General features: G+C 40.0%; 1 protein-coding gene across 1 annotated transcript in view; it reads right to left on the bottom strand.

Moving 5' to 3' along the window:
* Positions 1 to 22162, bottom strand: part of atp11b (ATPase phospholipid transporting 11B) — a 56201-nt gene that overhangs the window by 23180 nt on the left and 10859 nt on the right. Inside the window, exons 4-24 of the mRNA XM_069679311.1 lie at positions 19500 to 19580; positions 19025 to 19132; positions 17992 to 18120; positions 16922 to 17025; positions 14997 to 15044; positions 14426 to 14490; positions 13860 to 13941; positions 13614 to 13764; positions 11605 to 11802; positions 11179 to 11337; positions 10748 to 10935; positions 7724 to 7792; positions 7480 to 7553; positions 7231 to 7334; positions 5975 to 6156; positions 3414 to 3617; positions 1991 to 2144; positions 1774 to 1876; positions 1529 to 1674; positions 546 to 605; positions 38 to 165 (exon numbers count right to left, since the gene is read on the bottom strand). Of these exons, the coding sequence (XP_069535412.1) occupies positions 38 to 165; positions 546 to 605; positions 1529 to 1674; positions 1774 to 1876; positions 1991 to 2144; positions 3414 to 3617; positions 5975 to 6156; positions 7231 to 7334; positions 7480 to 7553; positions 7724 to 7792; positions 10748 to 10935; positions 11179 to 11337; positions 11605 to 11802; positions 13614 to 13764; positions 13860 to 13941; positions 14426 to 14490; positions 14997 to 15044; positions 16922 to 17025; positions 17992 to 18120; positions 19025 to 19132; positions 19500 to 19580 (2537 nt within the window). The remainder of the gene's footprint in view (positions 1 to 37; positions 166 to 545; positions 606 to 1528; positions 1675 to 1773; positions 1877 to 1990; positions 2145 to 3413; positions 3618 to 5974; positions 6157 to 7230; positions 7335 to 7479; positions 7554 to 7723; positions 7793 to 10747; positions 10936 to 11178; positions 11338 to 11604; positions 11803 to 13613; positions 13765 to 13859; positions 13942 to 14425; positions 14491 to 14996; positions 15045 to 16921; positions 17026 to 17991; positions 18121 to 19024; positions 19133 to 19499; positions 19581 to 22162) is intronic.

Raw genomic sequence — 22162 nt, 5'->3', positions numbered from 1 at the left:
CAGTGTGCACCTCCCTACAGATTACATGTGACCTCACCTGTACAGGCCGGGTTTGTTCTGCAGAACGTGTGGATGGACCAGCTGTTCAAACAGACTGTACACCAGGATGGGCAGCGAGGTGAAGCAGATGTTGTACAGTGTCAGATAAACACTGTCATACAGAGTCTGGGATGGACAAAGACAACATTTCACTCATCACCAACCGATTAGCTGAACAGAGCTAAATCAGTGTCAGATATACAGAGGAAAAAGAATGGCAGTAACCACATCTTGCTGGAGTCATATAAGTGATTATATTAGTTATAAAAGTTCTTAAGCTCTACATTCAAATCTACAGTTAGGGCAATATTAACTCACTCTAAGCATTAAGCAAAAGTCACAACAGAAACTCATTAAAGCTCTCAGCCTGAAATTAAAAATGAAAACTTTGTGTATAACTAAGTTAATCCTTCTGTTAAGCAAATGAGACTGCAACATTAAAGACACAAACAGGTCTCACAATGACATATGAGAGGATGGAGAGATGGAGAGATAAAGAGACTTACTTGTTGTGAAAACAAACAGAAGAACTGGTATAAAAACTGGGGCGTGATAAAACACACATTCTAGAAAAGACAGAGTGAAGGAGAGAAACATTAAAAACATTGCATTCATAGGGGATGTGGCCGGAGACAGTCTTGTCAGACAGCAGATATGAAATCCAGTTTCTGTAATCTAAATTACATTCCACAATGGAGGCTCAACTATTAATCTATCAATAAATTAGGAGTCAAGTATTTTAGTAATTGCATACAATTTTGGTTTAATCTGTTTGAGTATTTTTCCAAAGAAGCGTCAGCATCAGCTTCTTAACTCTGAATATTTCCTGGTTTCTTTATTCGGTATGAAAGTAAACGTACTATATTGGGGTGGTTAACAAACAAGACATTTAAGGCCTCATCTTGGGCTTTGGGAAACACTGATTAAACATTTTACCAAAAACAACACAAAACAATTACCATAAAATCTGGAATATAAGACGCAGTCTGTTTTTGGGGGTACCCCAGAGGAAAAAAAGGTTTTTTAATAACTGTGTATTAATAAAAAAAACGTGTATAGAAGTTATCCAACACTATGTCAATTTATTTTCATTTGAAACACATTCAAAACACACAAATTACAGCCTGTTTTCGCCATGTCGAGTTTCACAATCCTGCTAGCTACCAGTGCGATAGTTGAGCTCAGTCTAGTGTAACGTTGATTGTTATGAGCGTGGCGGCTGCACTGGCGATCATAACGGTGCATGTCCGTGACGAAGCTTTAGCTAGATTATAGAGCCATCGTCTGGGTAAAACACCATATCACAATAAAATCCCTCTCTCTGCATTTTATATTCGGTGAATTTTTTTTTATTAATATTGCGTCTTATACACCAAATTTTACGGTTGTAAAAGTTGTGGCCTACTCCATAACTGAAAGAGTGACAGGAAAAGCCCCCAAATAAAATATTTCAAAACACTATATATTTAATTAAAAAGATCTCTCTTACCTTGTAGAAAAAGTACTGTACAAGCGTAGCTATTCGAATGTAGTAGAAGTGACCGTGGACCAGCAGTAGTTTAGCCAAGAACTTAAACCTGGCAATTGCATAGTCACTGTTCCTCACGGCCTGACGACCCTCCTTTCCCATGATACCTGGAGGCACATGCACAAACACAAACAAATGTAATGGAAGTCAGACTCCAGTAAACAATTCATCACTTGGAGACCATATTATGTGTGACAAGTTTTTACCTATGCCCACATGAGCTTCCTGTATCATACTGACATCATTGGCTCCATCCCCAATAGCTAAGGTGATGGGTTTCTCTGGAGATGTTTTTAAAAGACGCACCACCTGCAGAGAACAAAGTCACATTTACATTCTGGGCTGAGAGTAATATGTGTGTGTGTGTGTGTGTGTGTGTGTGTGTGTGTGTGTGTGTGTGTGTGTATGGAGGAGAACTGGTACCTTAGCTTTCTGCAGGGGGGCCATGCGGCAGCACAGCACAGCTGAACAGTTTTTACACACTTCCATAAAGAGCTTCTCGTGTTCCCTCAACGTTAAGGACAGACTGGCACCATCCACGACTAACCCGTGCTGTATGACGTGGTCCTCCTTTATCCTGAAAAATGGAGAGTCAGAAAAGAAGTGAATATAAGAGGAGATGGAAAGGGAGAGAAATGGAAAGAATTACTACAATCTGCTTCCATCTAATGCCATAATACTGCCTTTCTCTTTAAGTAGGTCACATGGTGGAACCGGTCAATGGTTGACATTTGACGAGAGGTGGGTAAACCCTGGACAGGTTTTCAGTCAATCACAGGGCTGACACACACTTAAGAGACAGACATGGAGTGGGCCTGATGTCGCTGGAAACTAACTGGTTAGTCTGACAAAATACTTGACCAGCATCACAGCGATGTGTGACTTTTTTGGCTTCACTTCTGGGGAAGCTGTCATGTCATGTCAGGAGTGCCTACCTACAGCAGCAGTTCAGAGAGGAGGAATCAAACAACAGAGACGGTACAGAGAAACACAAGTCTAATGTGTGGAAAAGAAGAGCCGGTCTCCCGAAATGGCTCGTTATCAGTTGTTTGGAGGTATTTCAGGTTTAGGGCGAGTGATGTTAAGCAAAACATAAAAAAATGCAAAGCGTGCATGAAACCTGTTTGCACCGCAAAGCAACACAACTAACTTGTTCAACCACCTGAAAAAACAGCACAAAGTGCTGCATGATGAGTGAATGAAGGCCAAGAGGAATAACGTCGCTACTCCACGTTCTGTCCAGTGTTAAGTCAGACGTCCATAACAACGACGCTTTACAGCGCAAGACCCTATCAATGCAACGCCCAAAGACACACTGAAATTACCCATGATGCAACAATGTAAAGATGCATAAAAATTCAGGTAAAGAACCTGATTTTAAGCAAAATCATCCCAAATGTTGCACAAAATGAAACTGAAAGCGTTGCTCTGTTTATTTAAATGTGAAAGTACATTAAAAAAAATGGTGTCCCTAAAACTGAGAAATAATCGTGATTAATAATCATGATTATCATTTTGGCCATAATCATGCAGCCCTACATAAATATGTCTTTTTTTGTTCAAATAGGTTGAGCCCAAAACTTTTCATGTTCACTGTGGTAACTGCAGCTCCCTGGAAGGTGTGTGCTGCTCTCCGTTTTTTTTATAGTATAAGAACAAGAGAGCAGACGTGTACAAAAAGTTTTACACTGATGCAAGCAGTAGAAAAAAAGACATACATCTGTGGTATACTATTAAAACTCTAAAACTAATCTAAAAGCACAAAATTTCAAATGTAATCAGAATTAAACGCTTCAATCAATTTTACAGACATGATGAACTTTCTTTAGTCAAAACACACACTCACCTCCTGGCTAGTCTGCGGAGCTGCTCGGCACACTCGTTATCAGAGCGCTGTTGCAGAAGCTCCAGGATGTTCATGGTTCTGTGGAAGTGGCCACACGACAAGCTGACGCTGACTGCAGTCTCGTGTTTGTCCCCTGTCAGCACCCATACTTTGATGCCTGCCAGCCGCAGAGCTTCAATGGTCTCCTGCACTTTGTCTTGGAGTCTGAGAGAGACAAGGCATGGACATGATATATACAATGTTATTATGTTACATGTATTCTGTATATACAAAGGTTACAGTGATTTGTTTTTCTACATATATTTAAAGCAGGTCAATCGCCAGGTAACATAAACTTAAGGAGTTTCTGTTTTAATGTGGTCAAACCCTGGAGCATTGTTTGAATAATTAACACCTATTCTGGGATTGATAACTAATTTTAAGGTCCTTTTATCAAACTGCTAAAGTCTGTAAGCATGAAGAAGCCTTCTTCAATATAAACAAGACAAAAAAATCTCATACATTATGGATTAAAGGAAAAGCAACACATGAAAATAAGGTTCATGGAGTTCATGGCTGCCCCCATGTTATCCAGGTCCGATGAGAGGAAGGGTTTAAACTGGCTTTAAAATTCAGCAGCACTGATTTCCTTTTAGAATATTTAACATATTTATAACATACTTAATATTACTAAAGAGGCTAATAGGCAATGAAAATGATCTCATATAACCATGGCTATCAGTGTTACATTATTCATATTAGACTTAAAATAAGGAAGTCTAGTCTGCCATGATAAAAGAAATCTTTTGATTGTGACCATGTGTGCCCGAGGAGGAATTCATCCCGGAAACAGAGACAGAGCAGCAGAGAGAAAAGACAGAGAGAGAGCAGCAGAGAGATAAACGCAGTGAGTGAAGTGAGGAGCAGATGGCGAGGGAACGCAAACACATATCAGCATTAATTTCCAGAGAGACCCAGTGAGGTGACGTCTCCCTCTTTCTGCTGACTAACACTGTTTGTTTGTTGGAGACTCTCCCGCCCACTATTTATGTCTATTTTTGAGTGTTACTTTCTTCTAATGCCAAACTTTTTCTTTGAAAATCTTTTTACATCACACAGCTCTCACACTTGCTTACTGCAACATAATTATCTATAGTTTGGTTACATATTATTTGATCCTGTAGTTGAGAGAACCTCAATCCTTGTCAACTGCAAAAAATCAAGCAAGTGAAGCCATACCCAAGACAGCATCAAACTAAATGCTACGGTCAGCATGCTAACAGACTTCCCCAGTTTCTTCATTTTAGTTTAGCATATTAGCATGCTATCTTTAGCTAATTATCAAGAAACATAAAGTGCAGCTGAGACTGATGAGATTGTAATAACTTTTGCAGGTTTGGTTATAAACCAAAGTATTTGAGTGATGATGGCAGGGGATAAACAAAACATCACCCTCAACCATCTGCTCAAATTTTATGATAATTAATTCAATAGCTGTCAAGACATTTCACTAAAAACAGCAGTCGACCTGCTGGTGGAGTTAGCAGAAAAGTCACAAAGTTCACAAAGCTAAAGGAGCAATTCGCCCCTGGAAAAAGCCAGTCAGTCAAAGCTGGTGTTCTCTGTTATCAGTAGAAGCAATAATATTTGAAATTGGCGCCATAGCTGTGGAGAAAGTTGTACAAACAGCTCGTGGTTTCGCCCATTCTACATTCCTGCAACACCCAGCGTGCATTGCGCCCCTTCCTCTGAAAGGAACAGCCCAGCAAGAGACGCTGTAGTGAAATACTCTACACAGTGCATTTCAGTCAAGGAAATTGATCGCTGCAGACAATGGCTCAGAGCGGTGCAGAATCTGAAACTCAACAAAAATATACCTGTGGATCGTCTAAAAAATCTTTAGGTCTACATTTCAAACCTGAAAATTTTGAATGCGACATGACATCAGAGGCGGGCTTCTTAGATTGAGGAAGTGTAGTTTAGCAAGCTCCCTGGCCTCCGCCAGATGACACGTTTTACGTAGTCTGGCGGAGGTTTTCCAGGGCCCATTGGAGAAGCGGACAGCGTCTACCAAAGGCATGGAGCCAGATTGTATTTTTTTTTTTACCATAATGGCATTAGCTCCCCGTAATAGCATGATAAGACTGAGGTTGAAAATCTGCGAACTGGCCCTTTGAGAGAGCTAATTTTTCAGGGACAATGAAGACCTGCCTAATTGACTATGCAGCTTATAATTGTTGAGATATAGAGTTGGGGCCAAAGTGTTGAACTCATTAACTGACAGACCGTATAGCCGCTATAGGGCTAAAAACGCACAGGAGGCAGTGAAACATCAATGTAGTAAAATAGGTTGTTCTGAAAGTTAACCATGCAGAAAAAGAACATATGTCTTATAGGTCTTATCCAAACAGCAGCTATATGTTATTTACCTAATGCCTGATGGCAACACATGACATAACACATGCATGTTACATAATTTTACATACTATTGTTGAAAAGCATTGTGCAGTTGCTTGGGAGGAGATCTGGCTCTTAAGAAGGAGAACAACAATATATTCCAATTTATTCATTAGTCTCCATACTTGTCCTCCACCCCCGTCGCTCCCAGCAGATGCAGGTCTCTCTCGATGTAGCTGAAGGCCTCCTGCAGTCTCTCCTCCCTCTGCTGCAGCGCAGTGCGGGCAGCGTTCAGACGCCTGTCCACATCGATGTACTCCTCTGGTCTGAAGTGGCGACATGCTACCACCAAGGTCCGCAAACCTTTCTGCAGTGGGAGGAGGAAGAGGAGGAGGAGGGTGGATAATGGGTAGAGAAGAAAACAATAGAAACGAGTCAGAACATATGAGGAGAAATAAAGGAATGTAAGGTTATAAGATATAAAATTAGACATGAACAAAGAACAAGTTATGTAGAAGAGGGGTAAACATGAGGAAGTCAAGAAGATGTAAATAAGAGAAGAAGAGAAGGAAAGAGAGACGAAAGGAGGCAAAGACAGAGAAAGAACAGAAAAACAAATTATGGAAGCTCGGCTTTAAATGACGGAACCAGCCTGAGGGGTCGACGACCACAAATCAACCCAGTCCAGAGCACAAAGTCGTGGGTACTGACGTCCGATGGCATGATGTGGGGACCGGATATGTGTGTGTGCATGTGTGTGTGGCTGTGTGTGTGGCTGTTATAGAAGAGAATTTATAGTCTAATGGGAACATAGAACCAAAGAGCCAAAAGTAATCACTACAACGCCGGGAAGAGCCAGGCATACACACAGAGACACGCACAGTGTGAGATTTCTTATGTTTTCACAATTTTGAGGAGACATTTGTAAGTCAAGATTTTCTCTGAGGCTGTAAGTGAGGTCTATTAATTTTATTCAATGTGTCTTGAATAAAGGCACAAATGCTTGTTATCCTCTTTTGTATTGGGAAAAGATGAACAGTGTCAGATTAGGTAGCATACTAGGTAGTTTGTAAGCATACTTTTATCAGCAGGCCTTTCCAGATTTTACTTGATTTTTTTTTTTATTCTTGTGAAAGAAGTGTATGTCTTTTAGAGTTCTTTTAAATGGATTTTATATATTTTTAAAATTACTTGTTATTTCTAATATCTGCCTTTGATCATGATTTTATGACCTGTCTGTTTTGCTTTTCTGCCTTTATAAAGCACTTTGTAACTTATATTTTATTATTAGTATTATTATTATTTGATTTGCAACAAAATAAAGTGCATTTAATCCAAAAGAGTAAGATATGTTATCCACTGAAACGATAGATATTATAGCAGTAATATTACTGGCTAATAGACAAACTGTTAAGACAACATTGTAGAATGTATTTCTCACCAAGGCAAATTCATCAACGTGTAGTCTCGTCTTTTCTATCTCACCACTGGTGGTGAAAGGCAAGATGGCCGACTCTGCGCCCTTGGTGAACAGCACCTGGCCTCCTTTAAAGTCACACCACAAGAAGAGAATGCAGTCGGTAAAAATATTTATTTCCATGTTTCTTTATCCTGTAAGTAACTGTTAGATGCCGTTCTCAGTATTTTGTCAATAGGGCTAAAAATACTGTGTAATTTAAGGTGAAGTTACCTGAGGGAGTTTGCAGTATGACGCTCATCCTCCTGCGGTTCGCATCAAACTCTAATACATGGAGCAGTTTATATCTGAGAGAGCAAGACAGACATGCATGTTATAACCTGACTTTGGACTCACAGGACAGACGGGACAAACTCTTTTTCACAGGTAGCTTATGTAAACAGTTTTTGCCTGCAGTAGAGATAGCATGATATTACATAATGGGTGACATTTAAGAGGAACATAGGGATGGACGTACTTCTCTGATTTGCCAAATGTTTTGATCTCCATGGTTTCTCCATTGCTCAAAGTGAAGGCCACTCCAATCCTGAGGAAAAAAGATGGCAGGAAAATAGTCATCTTGACCTTTAAACGCTATATTCTGCTTGCACATCTTCTCACACCTGTGCACTTGGCATCAGAATACCACACAGGTAGGCAGAGCGGATTTCAAGGTCAGGAAGATACAAACAGTTTGAGCATAGTTTGCATTGGACGTTGCACCAAGAAAATAGGTCCCTCAATCACTCAGTCTTTACGTTATTAATCTTCCTCAGGCTCATGGAGGGTGAGTGCCTACAGTTTATGGCTTGTGTTTATACTGTGGGAAAAATGGCAATTCCTAAACACATGCAGCTGAACAATAACAAGGCCAAATGGGAAACAACTAGGGATGCAACAATTAGAGAATGTGATGGTAAGATTATAGTCTGAAAAATGATCACAATTATTACGATTAATATGCATTAATTAATTTCACAACATTACTACTGTATAAAATCACAGGGACATTCTTTAGAAATTTTAATGTGTTATTAATAATATAAGATTCATTTTATTGATCCCACAGGGGGAAATTTTTATGTGATAATAAACTGAAGTGTTATTGTCATCAACTGTCATCCTGCCTATCTTTTGTCTATTTTTAATAATTCATCTAATCTTACATGTGGCCTGAGAAAATCCTGACTATAATTGTTTGTTTGAAGTTTAAGTAAAATGAAAAGAGAAAAGAAATAAGAATTTGAAAGCATCTCTCGTGTTGTTATTAATAACTGAAATGCAATTATTGAAATGCCATGGTGTTTGGTGGAAGTCTACAAGCTCCACCTGGTATATTCACCTACAATGCCTAACGTTCACTCCACACTGACGGTAAGGACACGGCCACTTAACTCATTTTTTTCGAGGGATACAAAGCTTCATTGCTCAGTCCCTCTGCCATAGCAACAGGTGTCTTTGTTTTCGTTCGGTGTAGGTTGCACCAAAAATAATGTACTGACCCCTTCTTTAAGAGTGAGAGCAGTATAAACCGGTGTAGCGGAGCCTTCACGATTAAATAAGCGTGATGTTTTAAAGCGTGGTTAATACTGAAACCGGTTAATCGCTGCATCCCTTTAAACAACACAGTAATAAGTGACTAAACACAGTGCGACTGCATCACACTAAAAGAACTGGTCACTCATTGCAGACGAGTGCCAGCAAACACACACACATGTGGTAGTGTTTTATACTTAAATACTGTAAAATGTATCTAATGATGTTTTTTGATCAGTGGAAACACATTTAAAGCTCCTGTGGGGAGTTTTTCACAGGTTATGTAACAGACTGAAATCAATTCTGATTACTGTATATGACCTAAAACAGCAAGCCAGACCATCAGCGACAAGATTAATCATTTCTCTATAGTTATTTTTAATGCCTGAAACCTCTGGTGGGTGGTAGGTTTCGGATGAAGTGGTTAACTGCATGCTGCCTTTGTTTACATTTTCCAAGGCAAATATTTAAAGTGAGTGATACATATGATACATATGTTAAAAAAAAGCAGGATGAGACTTTAAAAAAAAAAAAAGCCACTTGAGCATGTACAGGACAAAATCAGCAAAGCGATAAGAGGCAGGGCTTTGTCCACAGGAGGCGCCAAAATCAACTAAAAGTTCCTCACAGGAGCTTTAAGTTTGAAAACCTATTACCTTCAACTACAGTCCCTCTTTGTGATTAATTTACCATGTTGGTTTACAGTGTATGCTGAGGTTTCATTTTTGTGGTGTTGTAGCATCTACTGAGTGTTATATTTACCAGGGATTACTGAGGTCATGGTTCTAACTCTGTCTCCCTTCACTTTAAATCAACAAAGATACACTGTCTGTGGCTCAATGGAGCATGGCGGCTCTGGGTCAGACCCTCACTGCTCGACATAATTGAATTTGATGGTGTGAAAACTACACTGGCCAGTATCACTGACACCATGCATCATGAATGCTGAAAGTTCTGTAAAACAACACAGTTTGACAATTTAGATTGCTGCTACACAGCTACAGCTGTTAATCGTCAATTCTCAGCTGTTGTTTTTTGCAGAACTGAATCAGTTTTATAGTTTCTGCTTCCCTTTTCAAGCTGGTGTAGTAGAATCTGGTCACTTTTTAATACATTTTGTGGGCCATTTTCCACAGTCCTGCTGAAGGGCTTTCTACCATTCCCTTGACATTAAGTTTTTGCCTGCACTATATTTCTGTGAAATATAAATGACTAAGAAAAAGGGCCACTTTCTCTTAGGCCTGGACTCCAACGTGCATTTACTTCAATGTCCTGCAACAACTGACACCGTCAAAACAGGAAGCCAGGTTTCACATCATTAAAATGGTAAAAACAAATGACACACACTATTACACCTTTTGTTTTCATCATTGGGGCCACAAATAGGCAATGAAGGAAAGACAAAAATCTTTTGAAACAACAAGCTCTTATCTAGCTTTTATAATACTGTATAACTTCACAAATGACATGAAGTTAGGGATCAGTTTTCTTCTCTCCTTATTTCATCCTCGGCTTTCCCTGCCTTTTGTATTTATAGGTTCTCTTCAGATTTCAGCAGGTAACTTGTTCAAGCTACAGGAGAGTCCTAACCTTTCTTCCCGCCAAAGAAATAACAGTGACCTTCACTGCTGGATAAAGAGACAACAGATTCAGGTCCCTAATCTCCCACATGCACCACTTGCTTTGCAAACACAATGCAGGCCTGAAAATCAGTGGTGGCTGAATTCTAGTACAACATACCAGTACTTCAACCTAAGGGATATACTAGCTGCTGTTCAGGTTCTGTGTTTTCAACTATTCATAGAATGCAACTCCTCCCAATTGTGAGAGGCTTGTGTCAAATGGGTATGCTTGAGTGTTGTGTCGGTTGATACATAATGGATAAAGGGGGGAAGCTTTAGCTCAAATCAGCTATCTTGGCATTTTCTTTATCATTTACACCATTAAGAAATTCTGATAACTTTACCTCTTTGTCGCCTCCACTAAAGCTTTCTCATCCGGAGAAGAGGCGTAGTATTCCATGTGACTGGAAGAGAAGCCGTTTACGTGGGAGAACGAGTCTCCTCCCCCAACCATGCAGTCTGGCTGGTCGTAGCTGATCTGAACCGTGTGACACAATGACACCGCTTTCAGAAATAGCAATTCATCGCCGATCTGGAGGGAGAGACGAAAGGAGAAACACATTTCTTTCATTTATGCTGTGTTTATGCATGATAGCATTATTCCTATTATCCTATGTTAATTACAAGAATGGCCGGAAGCAAAAAGCCATCCCGAACATATGAGGGTAATTTGTTCATATGGCATGGTTGTGCTTGTATTATGGCAGGGCTGCGTATATGTAGAGTATGTGTGTGTTCTGTTGAAAGAAAATGAATGTGTATATATGCGAGTTACCAGTTGAGGCGTAGAACCATCTGGTGAGTCGTCAGTCATCCCCTCCGGTACCAGTTTGCCGTTAACTTCCCGGTACTTGGTTCCGTTAATTGAACACTCGCGGAACTGCATCTCGTTTTCCGTTAGAGTACCTGTCTTATCTGTAAACACATACTCCACCTACAAAAACAGAAACACACAGTTTAAGTTCCCTTTCTTTCCATTTCAATTCAATTGTATGCGTTCAATATGGGCTTAAATGCAACACTTGATCTATGATATAAAACTATGTCTTTTTTAAGTTAGTCACAATGTCAAAATAAGCATTTTTATGGCAAAACAATACACACGCTATAACTGGAAAACTCAGTATATATACAGTATATTTATGTTTTGTTTTATCCCTAAGTAGGTGTATGTATAAATGTGTGCACTCCTGTTCCTTACCTGTCCCAGCTCCTCATTGAGGTCAGAGGTGTTGACTTGAGCCTTCTGGTCGCTCTCCTCGTGGTAAAGGTCCAAATCCCAGCCAATGAAAAAGGAGCCCAGGAACTTCTGCATCTCCACGGTAACGTAGAGCGAGATGGGGATGATGAAATTATAGAGGACCAGAAACGCCAGGAAGTCTGAGATGAACTTCAGGATCTACAGAGAGATGAGAGTAAATTTTATTAGAATGAGACAAAAGAGGAGGCAGGGAAGACAGGAAGATAAACCAACATCAGCTTAAAGGGCAAGTTTGCTGATTTTCAACCTCAGTCATATCATGCTATTATGGGGAGCTAATGCCATTATGGTAGGAAAAAAATGCAATGTCGCTCTGTGCCTTTGGAAGACGCTATCTGCTTCTCCAATGGGCCCTGGAAAACCTCCGCCAGACTACATAAAACGCTTCATCTGGCGGAGGCCAGGGAGCTTTCTAAACTACACTTCCTCAATCTAGGACGTCCGCCTCAGATGTCATGTCTCGTTCAAAATCGTCAGGTTTGAAATGTAGACTGCAGACCTGAAGACTTTTTAGATGATCCACCGGTATATTCTCACCATATTTCAGATTCTGCACCGCTCTGAGCCATTGCCTGCAGCGAAAACTAGTATTTCACTACAGCGTCTCTTGCTTGGCCGTTCCTTTCAGAGGGAGGGGCGCAATGCATGCTGGGTGTTGCAGGAATGTAGAATGGGTGAATGGGTTTGTACAACTTTCTCTACAGCTATGGCGCCAATTTAAAATATTATTGCTTCTGTTGATTACAGAGAACACCAGCTTTTACTGACAGTGGCTTTTTCCAGGGGCGAATTGCTCCTTTAAAATGTAATGTAATGTAAATAACAAGTGTATGCACTTTTATTTAAAGAAATAGCAAGTCTCATGTTTGCACAATCATGTTTCTTGTTTGAAGAATGTGCTGTTTTTGATTCCTTTCTTTTACAAATTAGATTCAAGCCTTATTTGGGAATTTTTCATCACACTTTGCAGTTTCCATTTGACACTTTTACTGCAACTCATTATTTCGGAAAGTGGAAGAAAATATTAAGATTGCAGAAATAGAACGTCTAAGCCGCACACAGAGTGATGGCACTTCAGCACTGATCCTTCTAAATGAAAGCAGGCAGGGTAATTCATTCCCATTAAGAAGTTAATTACTGTATGTGACAGGAAAGGAGAGTTACAGAGGACCACAGACTGAAAGACAGGAGCTGTGCTAAAGTAAGTTTGGGACATGTTGGACCTGGAATAACTCAAAAGATAAAGAAATGAAGCTAATAAAAGAAGCTATTTTCTGATGTATAAGAAGGGAGAAGAAGTAACATGTACTTATGTTTCTATGTTATTTAAATTGGAGACATGCACAAGTGGGTTATGTACTGTAGCTGTGCAAGCAGGTTTCTGGATGCATGCAGCACCTGTTATACTAAATCTAACACAGCCATTAATTTGTTGCTGGTGTTCCTCTATCTGTCTCTAGAAGGAAAGTGAGTGTACCACTTTTATTCCACCCCCTCCCCAGGCTTTTCTTCAGTCTGACTGATTACAGTTGGCAGGTAGGCTGATAGGCTGGCAGACCGGCCTTTCCCCTCTAATGCCTTATCACAAAATCTAGAGACACTAAAAACACCCTACCTTCACCTTTCTTAAACTGTGTGTGTGTGTGTATGTGTGTGTGTGTGTGTGTGTGTGTGTGTGTGTGTGTGGATTCAGGAGTGAGCTCATCCTTCTATCTTCACAAACTCTCCCAATTAATTTATACTTGCAGTGGCGAGAGAATGGCAATTATGAAATGGGAAGAAGATGAAAGTGGAAGAAAGTGCAGGGTGCACACACGTAAAAAGAGAGGCAGAGGAGGAATGTCGACCCAAGTCTCACCTAATCTCATCTACGGGGCTCAAACCCTGCACTTAGAAAAACAAATCAATATGAAGCAATTCTTCTGAAGCTTCACACAAAGGAGACTAACCGGGCTGCTGTTTTTCTCTTGTTCAGTCTTTTCGTTGTAGAAAGGCTCGTCCCACTTCTCCTCAGCTTGCCAGGCGTACTTCAGGATGGTGCTGAGGACGGCCTCGAACAGCAGGATGACCAGATAGATGATCAGGAAGGTGTTCATGGACCTGACAAGGGAAAATAATTTAGTGTTTAAGTTGTTAAGTTTAATTAAATAATCAGCAGCAGCAACATTTAGTTTACTCTCAGAGTAAGTGCTCACTTCTCCACTGCAGAGCGTTTCTGGGACTTGCACTTGTAGTTGAGGGCCATCTTAGACTCCATCCCTGTGTAAACCGCCACACCTGCAACAGCACAGTTGGGCAACGTGTTACAGCAGGCTTTCTGGAGATCAGACGTTTATTCTACAGATCATCTTGTCATGGAAGTCATGGAACATAAAACAGCACACACAAAGTGTGTCCGTGGTAGATCTCTGGCTCTGGTGATAAAGCCCTTTTAAATTCAGCCAACAGAAACAGCCTTGTCTTAGCGTAATCACATCTCAGGCTTCATAATGAGTGTTCCATGCTGCTCATTATATACACTGAGCTAGGCTTGTTTGTGTCACAGTTGTAATGTGGCTGTCTCCTCTCTGCCATCTTTCAGATATTGACTGGAAGCTTTTCAAAGCGTTCTTATGCAGTTACATTTTGTCCTTCCTCTGTCTGAATTCAACTGAAAACTTGCCATAGTAGGACATAATTTATCCCCACAGCTGCTTCCATCTAAGGCAGAGGCTTTGCTTTTTAAGGAACCCTTCCTTGCATTGTATGTGTATTGACTTACCAAAAATCTCTTTGGTATTTTTCAACCTGGCTCCACGCAGCAGCAAATTCTCTGGACCGAGCGGTCTGACGCAAAAGCAAACAAAAACATCATAAATGCAGAGAAAGATTAATGTGGCTACAGCATGTCGGTATAAACAACACAATAGGGCCGCGATGTATACGAAAACACTCTAGTCTATAAGAAACATACATCTTCTGCAGTTGTAATTAATCATATTCATTTAGCTGCACATTTTTTCTCCTTTTGGCAGCATAGCAGCCCGCTGCTGATTAATATCTGATTCTTAAGTCTCCTTATACCAGAGGTTATTGATTCTGTGGCATTTTGTAACCATTTGCTAAAAGCCTGCAGAGTGCATGAACAACTAGTCGCACAGAGAGGCTTCCTTTTTTTACCCACAATTATTCTCCCCTCTATTTTGTAAAAGGCGTGATTGAGACACCTACCCTTTTAACCAAATAGCCATTTTATTGTGGATGTCTGTTAAGTAGTATCTTAAGCGTGTGTAGCACAAATATACTCATTAGTTTAATTATAATTCACAACAGAAGGATAAAACTGATCTTACCTGACTATCTCCTCTCCCTGTTGAGTCACCGTAATCCGACCAACAAACCTGGAAAACACCAAGGGCATTTTAAAAACAACAAATGTGTTCGCATGCACACAGAAAACCAGGCTACTGGAGGAAATCCTGCAGATTCAGGACATTTGAGAAATGCTCTCACGTGCACTTAAATAATCTGGTTACTGTAGAATCTGTGTATATGCAGCTTATCAGTAATCATATCTTCCTTATTCTCTAAGGTTTTATTAGTGTATTGAGTTGATGCCTCTGCAGCCTGCACAGGTTTTCTTTAGAGCATTTGGACATACAGAAGACATAGAGAATAGCCCTGGAGACGGACAGTTTTTCTTTAACTGTGAGAATGTGACTAAATATTAACAAAAAATGTTCAGCAAAAGAAAACTGACATAAAAGACCTAAAAATTTAATTTAAGCCAGACTTGATGAAGTTTTACGACGAGTTCAGATCTTTCATAGATCTTGTTTTTCATGCACATGCATTATTAACGATGTTGTTAACATTATTAACTAGGGATGCACGATATTAGATTTTTTGCCGATATCCGATGTGCCGATATTTCCCAACCCTTTTTGCCGATTTTGATAAAGATATGTTAGGCACAGGTTTTTTTTCCACTTAATTACAGAGAACATCAAGTCTCCCCTGTAGTGGAATTGATATCATGCCTACTCATATTGTAGTGGCGAAAAACTGCCATAACACGGACATCTTGCACCCTTCTTCACGCTTGACGTAAGAGGCGTTACACAAAAGGTCACGTATCTGATCACTCACGTTTCTGAGCGCACCTGAATGCAGCATCCCCCAAAACACGGCAGTGAGGGAGACATGCCCGGACTTGTTTACTGCACCTACCACGGATACATCAGTGATTGCCAACAGACTCTTTTTCTCGTGTGTGCTTCCCTGAATATGTTAGTTAGTTTTGCACTGATGTTGCACTCTGTAACCGTCGGCTTCTGCCGTAAGTGTATTTTCGGCATTACGTCAAGCTTTTTTAGGGAATCATCGAGCATTAAGTCATAATTAAAACCGATGCTGATATGTCATTTTCAAGCCATAATCTGCAGATACTGATAACGTGCCGATAATATCGTGCATCCCTATTATTAACCAATTAAAACCTGGTTTCCAGAAGCAGAATTTTAATAACATTTATCACAACACATTAACCTGAGCGAGGAAACAATGTTTCAGGTTAATAAGATGATGAATGAATCCGTTTACTGCAGAAAGCTGACAACAGTGTGGTTGGTTAAGTGAATTTAAACTCAGTGAGGGTCAAGAGAAAGAGAGAGCGCAGAAGAGAGGGGGAAGGGAGAAAACTGCCACTGAAACAAACTGGCTGATCTAAAAATACTCTGATCGATTCAGAAGTCGCCAGCTGCGACAGACAAGAGGGAGAGGGGTTGTTGAAGAGGTGATGAAGCCATCTCACCCTATCATCCGTTTCATAACACATCTCTGGCAGGGCATTTCTGCCATGTTCAAGTTATATTGGTTTTTAAACTGGGTTATGAGACTTTGTCTGGCTCTTTGGGGAGTCCCAGAAATGTAATTTGTAAATAGAATAACCTATATTACAGTGATATATAAAGATGTGTATAAAGGCCAGGAATAGGAGAAGAAAAAAATAGAGAAGGAAGTTTGTCTTAATTTTCAATTTCAAGAAGGAAGAAGAATGATTGACATTAAATTCAGATGTCACGAATAAATGCAAAATGTCTGGAATAAAGCAGAAATATCAAGAATATTTAAGTATTAGTGGCATAGGGGAAAAAATAATAGGAGACAGATGTTTTACTCATTTAATACAACTTCATCCTCCGATTTATTTACTGTTTACTTTTCTGGAATTTTTCTCTGCTCAACCTGTGGGTGTGTGACCAAAAGTGCAGATTACCTGTACAGGTCAGCCTCCGGTTGTTGACACTCCACCACCGCCTGCAGAGCCTCCAGTTGGGACACTGACTGACACACCGATGTCTCTGCCACAGAGTAGTGAGTCTACAAACACACACAACACAAGAGCAAAGTTAAAAAATGATTATATTAAAATTGGACAAAAGATATTAAAGATTTTATTCCAAAAACAAACGCATGAACAAATATCTCTACAGTAGGAACAAAAAGTTTCTATTTTAACATAACAACTGGTTTGGTTAGATGTTCCTCAGGAAGGGAGGAGGCAACACCTCAATGGTTAACCAGTCCATTCAAATGAGGGAAATTGTCAGGGCAGGGTGAATGTGAGGGTAAGACAGACAGATAGATTGGCTTCATTTGAGACATGTTATCTCCTTACCTAGTCCAAAAAAACACAAGGTAAAAAACTGAAAAAGTTTGACTTACACATGGAATAGCACCACTGTAGAGCATCTACTACTAACTATATATTACTTTGAAAGCTGCTGCAGTGAAGCAGGTACCCAGGGGATTTTCAGACCAGTGGTAGCGCTATGGGGTAATATTTCATGTGTGGGGTTTTGTTTGAATCTTGCACATGCATGCATGCAATTATTTAGGCTACATGATTCATATCCTGCTATTGGTTTCATGCAGATCAGATTGACAGTTGGGGGAAGTAAGTAACAAGCATAGCAAGGCGCCAGAAAAGGCAGTTAGGAAAAGACTGCAGGCTAGTAAACAACAATTTATTCAAACAAATGCACGCAACATGTCTGTGAGGCCTCCAGGACAAACAATGTGTTTGATGAAGAACACTTAGAGTAATCTTCTTTACTGAACGTTGCAGTACATATTCATTTTTGTTTTTTTGCCATTGGCTTGTACAGGTTGTGGAAATGCAGCTGTCCTGTTTACTCAATCTAATGGTTGTTTGCGTTGCTCCTGGTTAACAGCAGTCCGGAAGTTCACACCCCACATTCTCCCAAAGTCAACAAACTCACACACACACACACACACACACACACACACACACACACACACACACACACACACGCACACACTGACCTTAAGGTTGGTCTCTCCATCAAGGCTGGCTGTGGTGATGTGACAGGTGCCTTCTGCACGGTCAGAGGACAGCAACACCAGGTCAGCAGGGAAAGTCTCATCTTTAGCCACACGAACAATGTCCCCAACCTGGACCGACAGGCAGAAAACACAAAGGTTAAAGTGTTTCAGCTTTATTTGAACATTTAGTTTGTTAGCACATAGCACTAATTTTTTTTTGGCATGCATTTTTTAAATAGTTTGGAATCTAATGTCATCTTTATTTTAATAATACAATTTATTTTTAGACAAAACTAAAGGGAAAGAAAAGTAGAAGTTTTCTCATACTCAATTTATGTTCCTTCTTTCAGTCAAGTGACATTACTTGATGTAGACTGTGAGTGTAAACGCACCACGAGACATTTAAAGCATTCAATAGAACCTTAAAATTACAGCTTTATTTATACACAATGACCTGAAGACACATGTAATTTATGTAGTGTCGCACTTACTCCAGACACTCTAGTGACACAGTGAGAAGTCTGACCTCAAACCTGACCTTTGTACTCCAGGAAGTACAATGATCTCAACAGTGAAAGAAGCGTTAACAACAAGACTTGTCAATGCTAATGTTTGGGCTACAAATATGCAAATATCTCCAAAATTGAACATTATGGCCTACAAGCCCAAATAACAACAACCAACCTAATACAGTCCAATAATATGGACATGAAACAAACTGTTTGTTGAGACTTGTGTTACCGCAACAAATGCATCTTTCATGCAACATTCCAGTCGTGTTTGTGTTTCTGAATGCTCCAGTTTCTTGCAATCCCAACACAGGTTGTCAGACATAATCACATATTGCCTTTCGATACAGTGTGGCTCTAAAGAAACACCACAAGCACAAGGAATGTAACATCCCAGCTTTAAGTTAGCTATGGCTGCTGGCTCTGAGGTGTGAAGAGCTTTTTTTAGGCACTTTAAAATACAGGGTTTTGGTTGAAGCTATGTCCTAAATAATCACTTTGGGGTGTAGCCTTTGCCATATTACCCTGATGTTCTTGGATCTTGTCTGGACCAGACTTCCACTGCGAACCACAAACACTGGAGCCCCATTAACCTCGTTGTCGGCCTTGTGTCTCAGCCAATCCTCGTAGCCCTACAGAGGAAGTCACATAATTATTGATTACGTACAGGAACTGACAACTGTCATTTATTAACTCAATAACTAACAGCTGTTTAAACCTTTCCGAGTCAGTATTGGTTAGACAGAAAAACATTCTGATTGACAGCTTCTCACATTTTCATATATTGCGACTGATGAAATTAACAGGAATGGTTTGAAGAAAGTTCGCTTAAACAATCTGAATGCAACTGAATGCTGAACTAAGTTGCATATCTACATGTATCTAGTTGTTGACTACAGTTACAGACTTTAATACCAGTAATACCTCACATATTTTAGTTCTCCATTCCACTTCTCTCAGCCCAGCAAAGAGGAAGCTATCATGTGCTTGTGTTCTCACCTGTTTTATGGCAGTAACTGTGATCACAAAGAAGAGAGGCAGGCCGCTGGTGACTGGGGAAGTTGGGGTGTCTATCATTAACTGGAAAGACAAACACAGAGGCGTGGTTGGACAGATTTCAACTACACTGGAAGTGTAGCCAAAGAAAAAACAGACACAAAAGGCTCAGTAAGAGCGGGTGTGACCTGTTGGGGAGGAAAAAAAACTAGAAAGACAACAGAGAGAAGTAGAGGCTGATGTGTCAAACAGGAAATCAGCTTCTCTCAAAGGTTAGCTGTCAGTTCAGAGCAGCACACAAACACACACACGCGCACACACACAGGAAATCAAGTGTCTCAAATGCTACATTTACTGGAGCTCAGCTGTGTTTTGACAGTCTCACACGCAGTTAGTGTTAACACATATTTTGTCTGAAACTACAGTGATACAAAAAACAAAAAACAAAGCACCATTTTCTGTAAAGACTTTTTAACCTTCACCTTTAACGACTATAGCACTTTTAATTTTACAGAAACATTTTCAAAGAAATGTTTTGAGCATTTTTGTAGTTGATAGAATAGAAAGACAGGAAATGAGGTCAGACAGGGCTGAGGATTCAAAAAAGGGGACGTTGCGGTATTAGTATGTGGTGTGAAGTCTCTCGGTCAACAGGACGTCCTATATAAAAAAACATTTTTACAGACCAGTTTATTATAGAGTAGAGAAGCACAGCACATGGAGGAACGATGATATGTCCTCTTGTTGGCATACTTCCTGGATTACATTTTAACCTGGGCTTAACATTACACCACACGTGCCATAAGTGTTGTCATGCCGTTGATCTTGTATGTCATAAGTTTCTTAGTGTCTTATTGTATATAACTTCTCATTGCATAGTGCAGGGCTTTAATACATTTCTCATTGATGCATTTTTCATTGCTTTTATTTTTAATGTTTGTGCTTTCAACTTTTGCATGGCTGGTAACTACAGATGAAAATTAGCCTTGTGGTTAACATATTTTCAGAAACGTTATTTAATGCACCATTCCTCTCAAATAAAATAAATTAAGATTGAGATATATGGGGTTTTTTTCACATTCATAGGCTCTAAGATCTGATAACCACTGTTAAACAATAGCCCACTATGTACTGAGCTTTGGCACATTTATGGACATTTTTGGAGAGCCACTGTGAAGGTACCATTGTTGTTGCTGAGCAAGCCGGTCTACGTTAAAAGGCACTCCCGTGTGTGTGTCTGTGGGGGATGTGTCAGTACATTTTTTGTTGCCTTACTGTTTAAAGCAGTCAGCGTTACTGTTGGTCAGCCCTGAACATCTTGTTAAGCTCTGAATATAGCACCATTATTGGCGGACCCATGTGTTGCGTTTACTGCCACTGCGGAGGAATAAATCTTGCTGCTGCTCTTTCTGAATCTTGTTTCAAAATCCAAGAAAAAAACAACTTGTAAAAGAGTAATTTTGGGGGGGAGAGTCCAAGAAATGCATCCAGGGTCCAGCAAAGACAGGGAAGAAGAAGAATGGTAGAGTGCAACTGTTGATGTAAGAATTAAGGGTAAAAAAAATGGCCTCAACACATCGGTTTGGCCTTTAGGATACACCAAACAAGATGACGCAAGTTTCACAGAATGTAAACTGAAACTTTGCTCCCTAGAGATCTCCTCGGGGGACCTTTAAACAAGACACCGAATATGTATCAGGACAAACAGAAACAACACACATCAAAAGGGGAGTTCTGGTATTTTTAAACCTGGGCTATATTTTGACATATTTTGGGGTTAAATGAACAGGTACAGAGAGTTCTGGAAATGTTCCAGTACATTGTTTCAGAAAGCAGCAGCAAAACAGGCTGTTATAACTGCAACACAATCTTTCACTGGACATGCCCTTGATGAAAGTAGGTCCACCAAAGTGCTTGTTTTTGCAACAAAGTGATTCTTATTAAAAGTGTCTGATAACATCACAAGAAGGAAAGCTACAGAGAAAGTCCTTTTTGTTAATACAAACACGGCACATCCACAACAATGTTCTTTTCAAAGCCACCAGACTGCATCTACAAAAACAGTTATATTATCTCACAGAATACAAGAGCTGCTGGTCTACCTCTCCCAATCGATTTTTGTTTGTATTGTTGTGTGACTTTGGTGTTTCAAAGGGTTAGCTCAGATTGAATAAAACATTTGTATCAGACACACAAAAAATAACAAATCAAGGCAGCAGTAAACGTGGATCTCCCTTCTTCTGCAAGGAAAAATTTACTTTTTAGTCAGTGGATTCTGGTGGCATTGGAGAGAGCAATGTACATTATAATCATTATAAGATATAATCTCGAAGATTTTCATTTAATTAACTGTCTGATAAGTCACTATCGCCGAATAAGGTAACACAATGGTGATGGACCCTTTGGCCCACTGATGAAAGCCTTTGTATTTGCAGTATATAGTATCATTAGTGTCTGTAAAAATCAGAAGCGGCGCCCAGTTAGTGACGCGTTTTCCATCTCACAGCAGTGGTTGGTCTGCCAGAGAGGGTAGGCGGAGCTAAGCGGAAAATTTAGGAGTTACAACCGTAACAAAGGGAGCCAACCGTAGACGTCTGGATATGTAGGAAATGTACTCCCATAATTCACGTTTATTGCCAGAGGGTGCCGCCAAATGGTAAATGGAC

This window comes from Semicossyphus pulcher, unplaced genomic scaffold, assembly GCF_022749685.1.
Source record: "Semicossyphus pulcher isolate SPU_LCO1_2020_fin unplaced genomic scaffold, fSemPul1.0.p SCAF_4, whole genome shotgun sequence".
NCBI lineage: Eukaryota > Metazoa > Chordata > Actinopteri > Labriformes > Labridae > Semicossyphus > Semicossyphus pulcher.
This window is presented reverse-complemented; position numbering and strand designations above follow the sequence as displayed.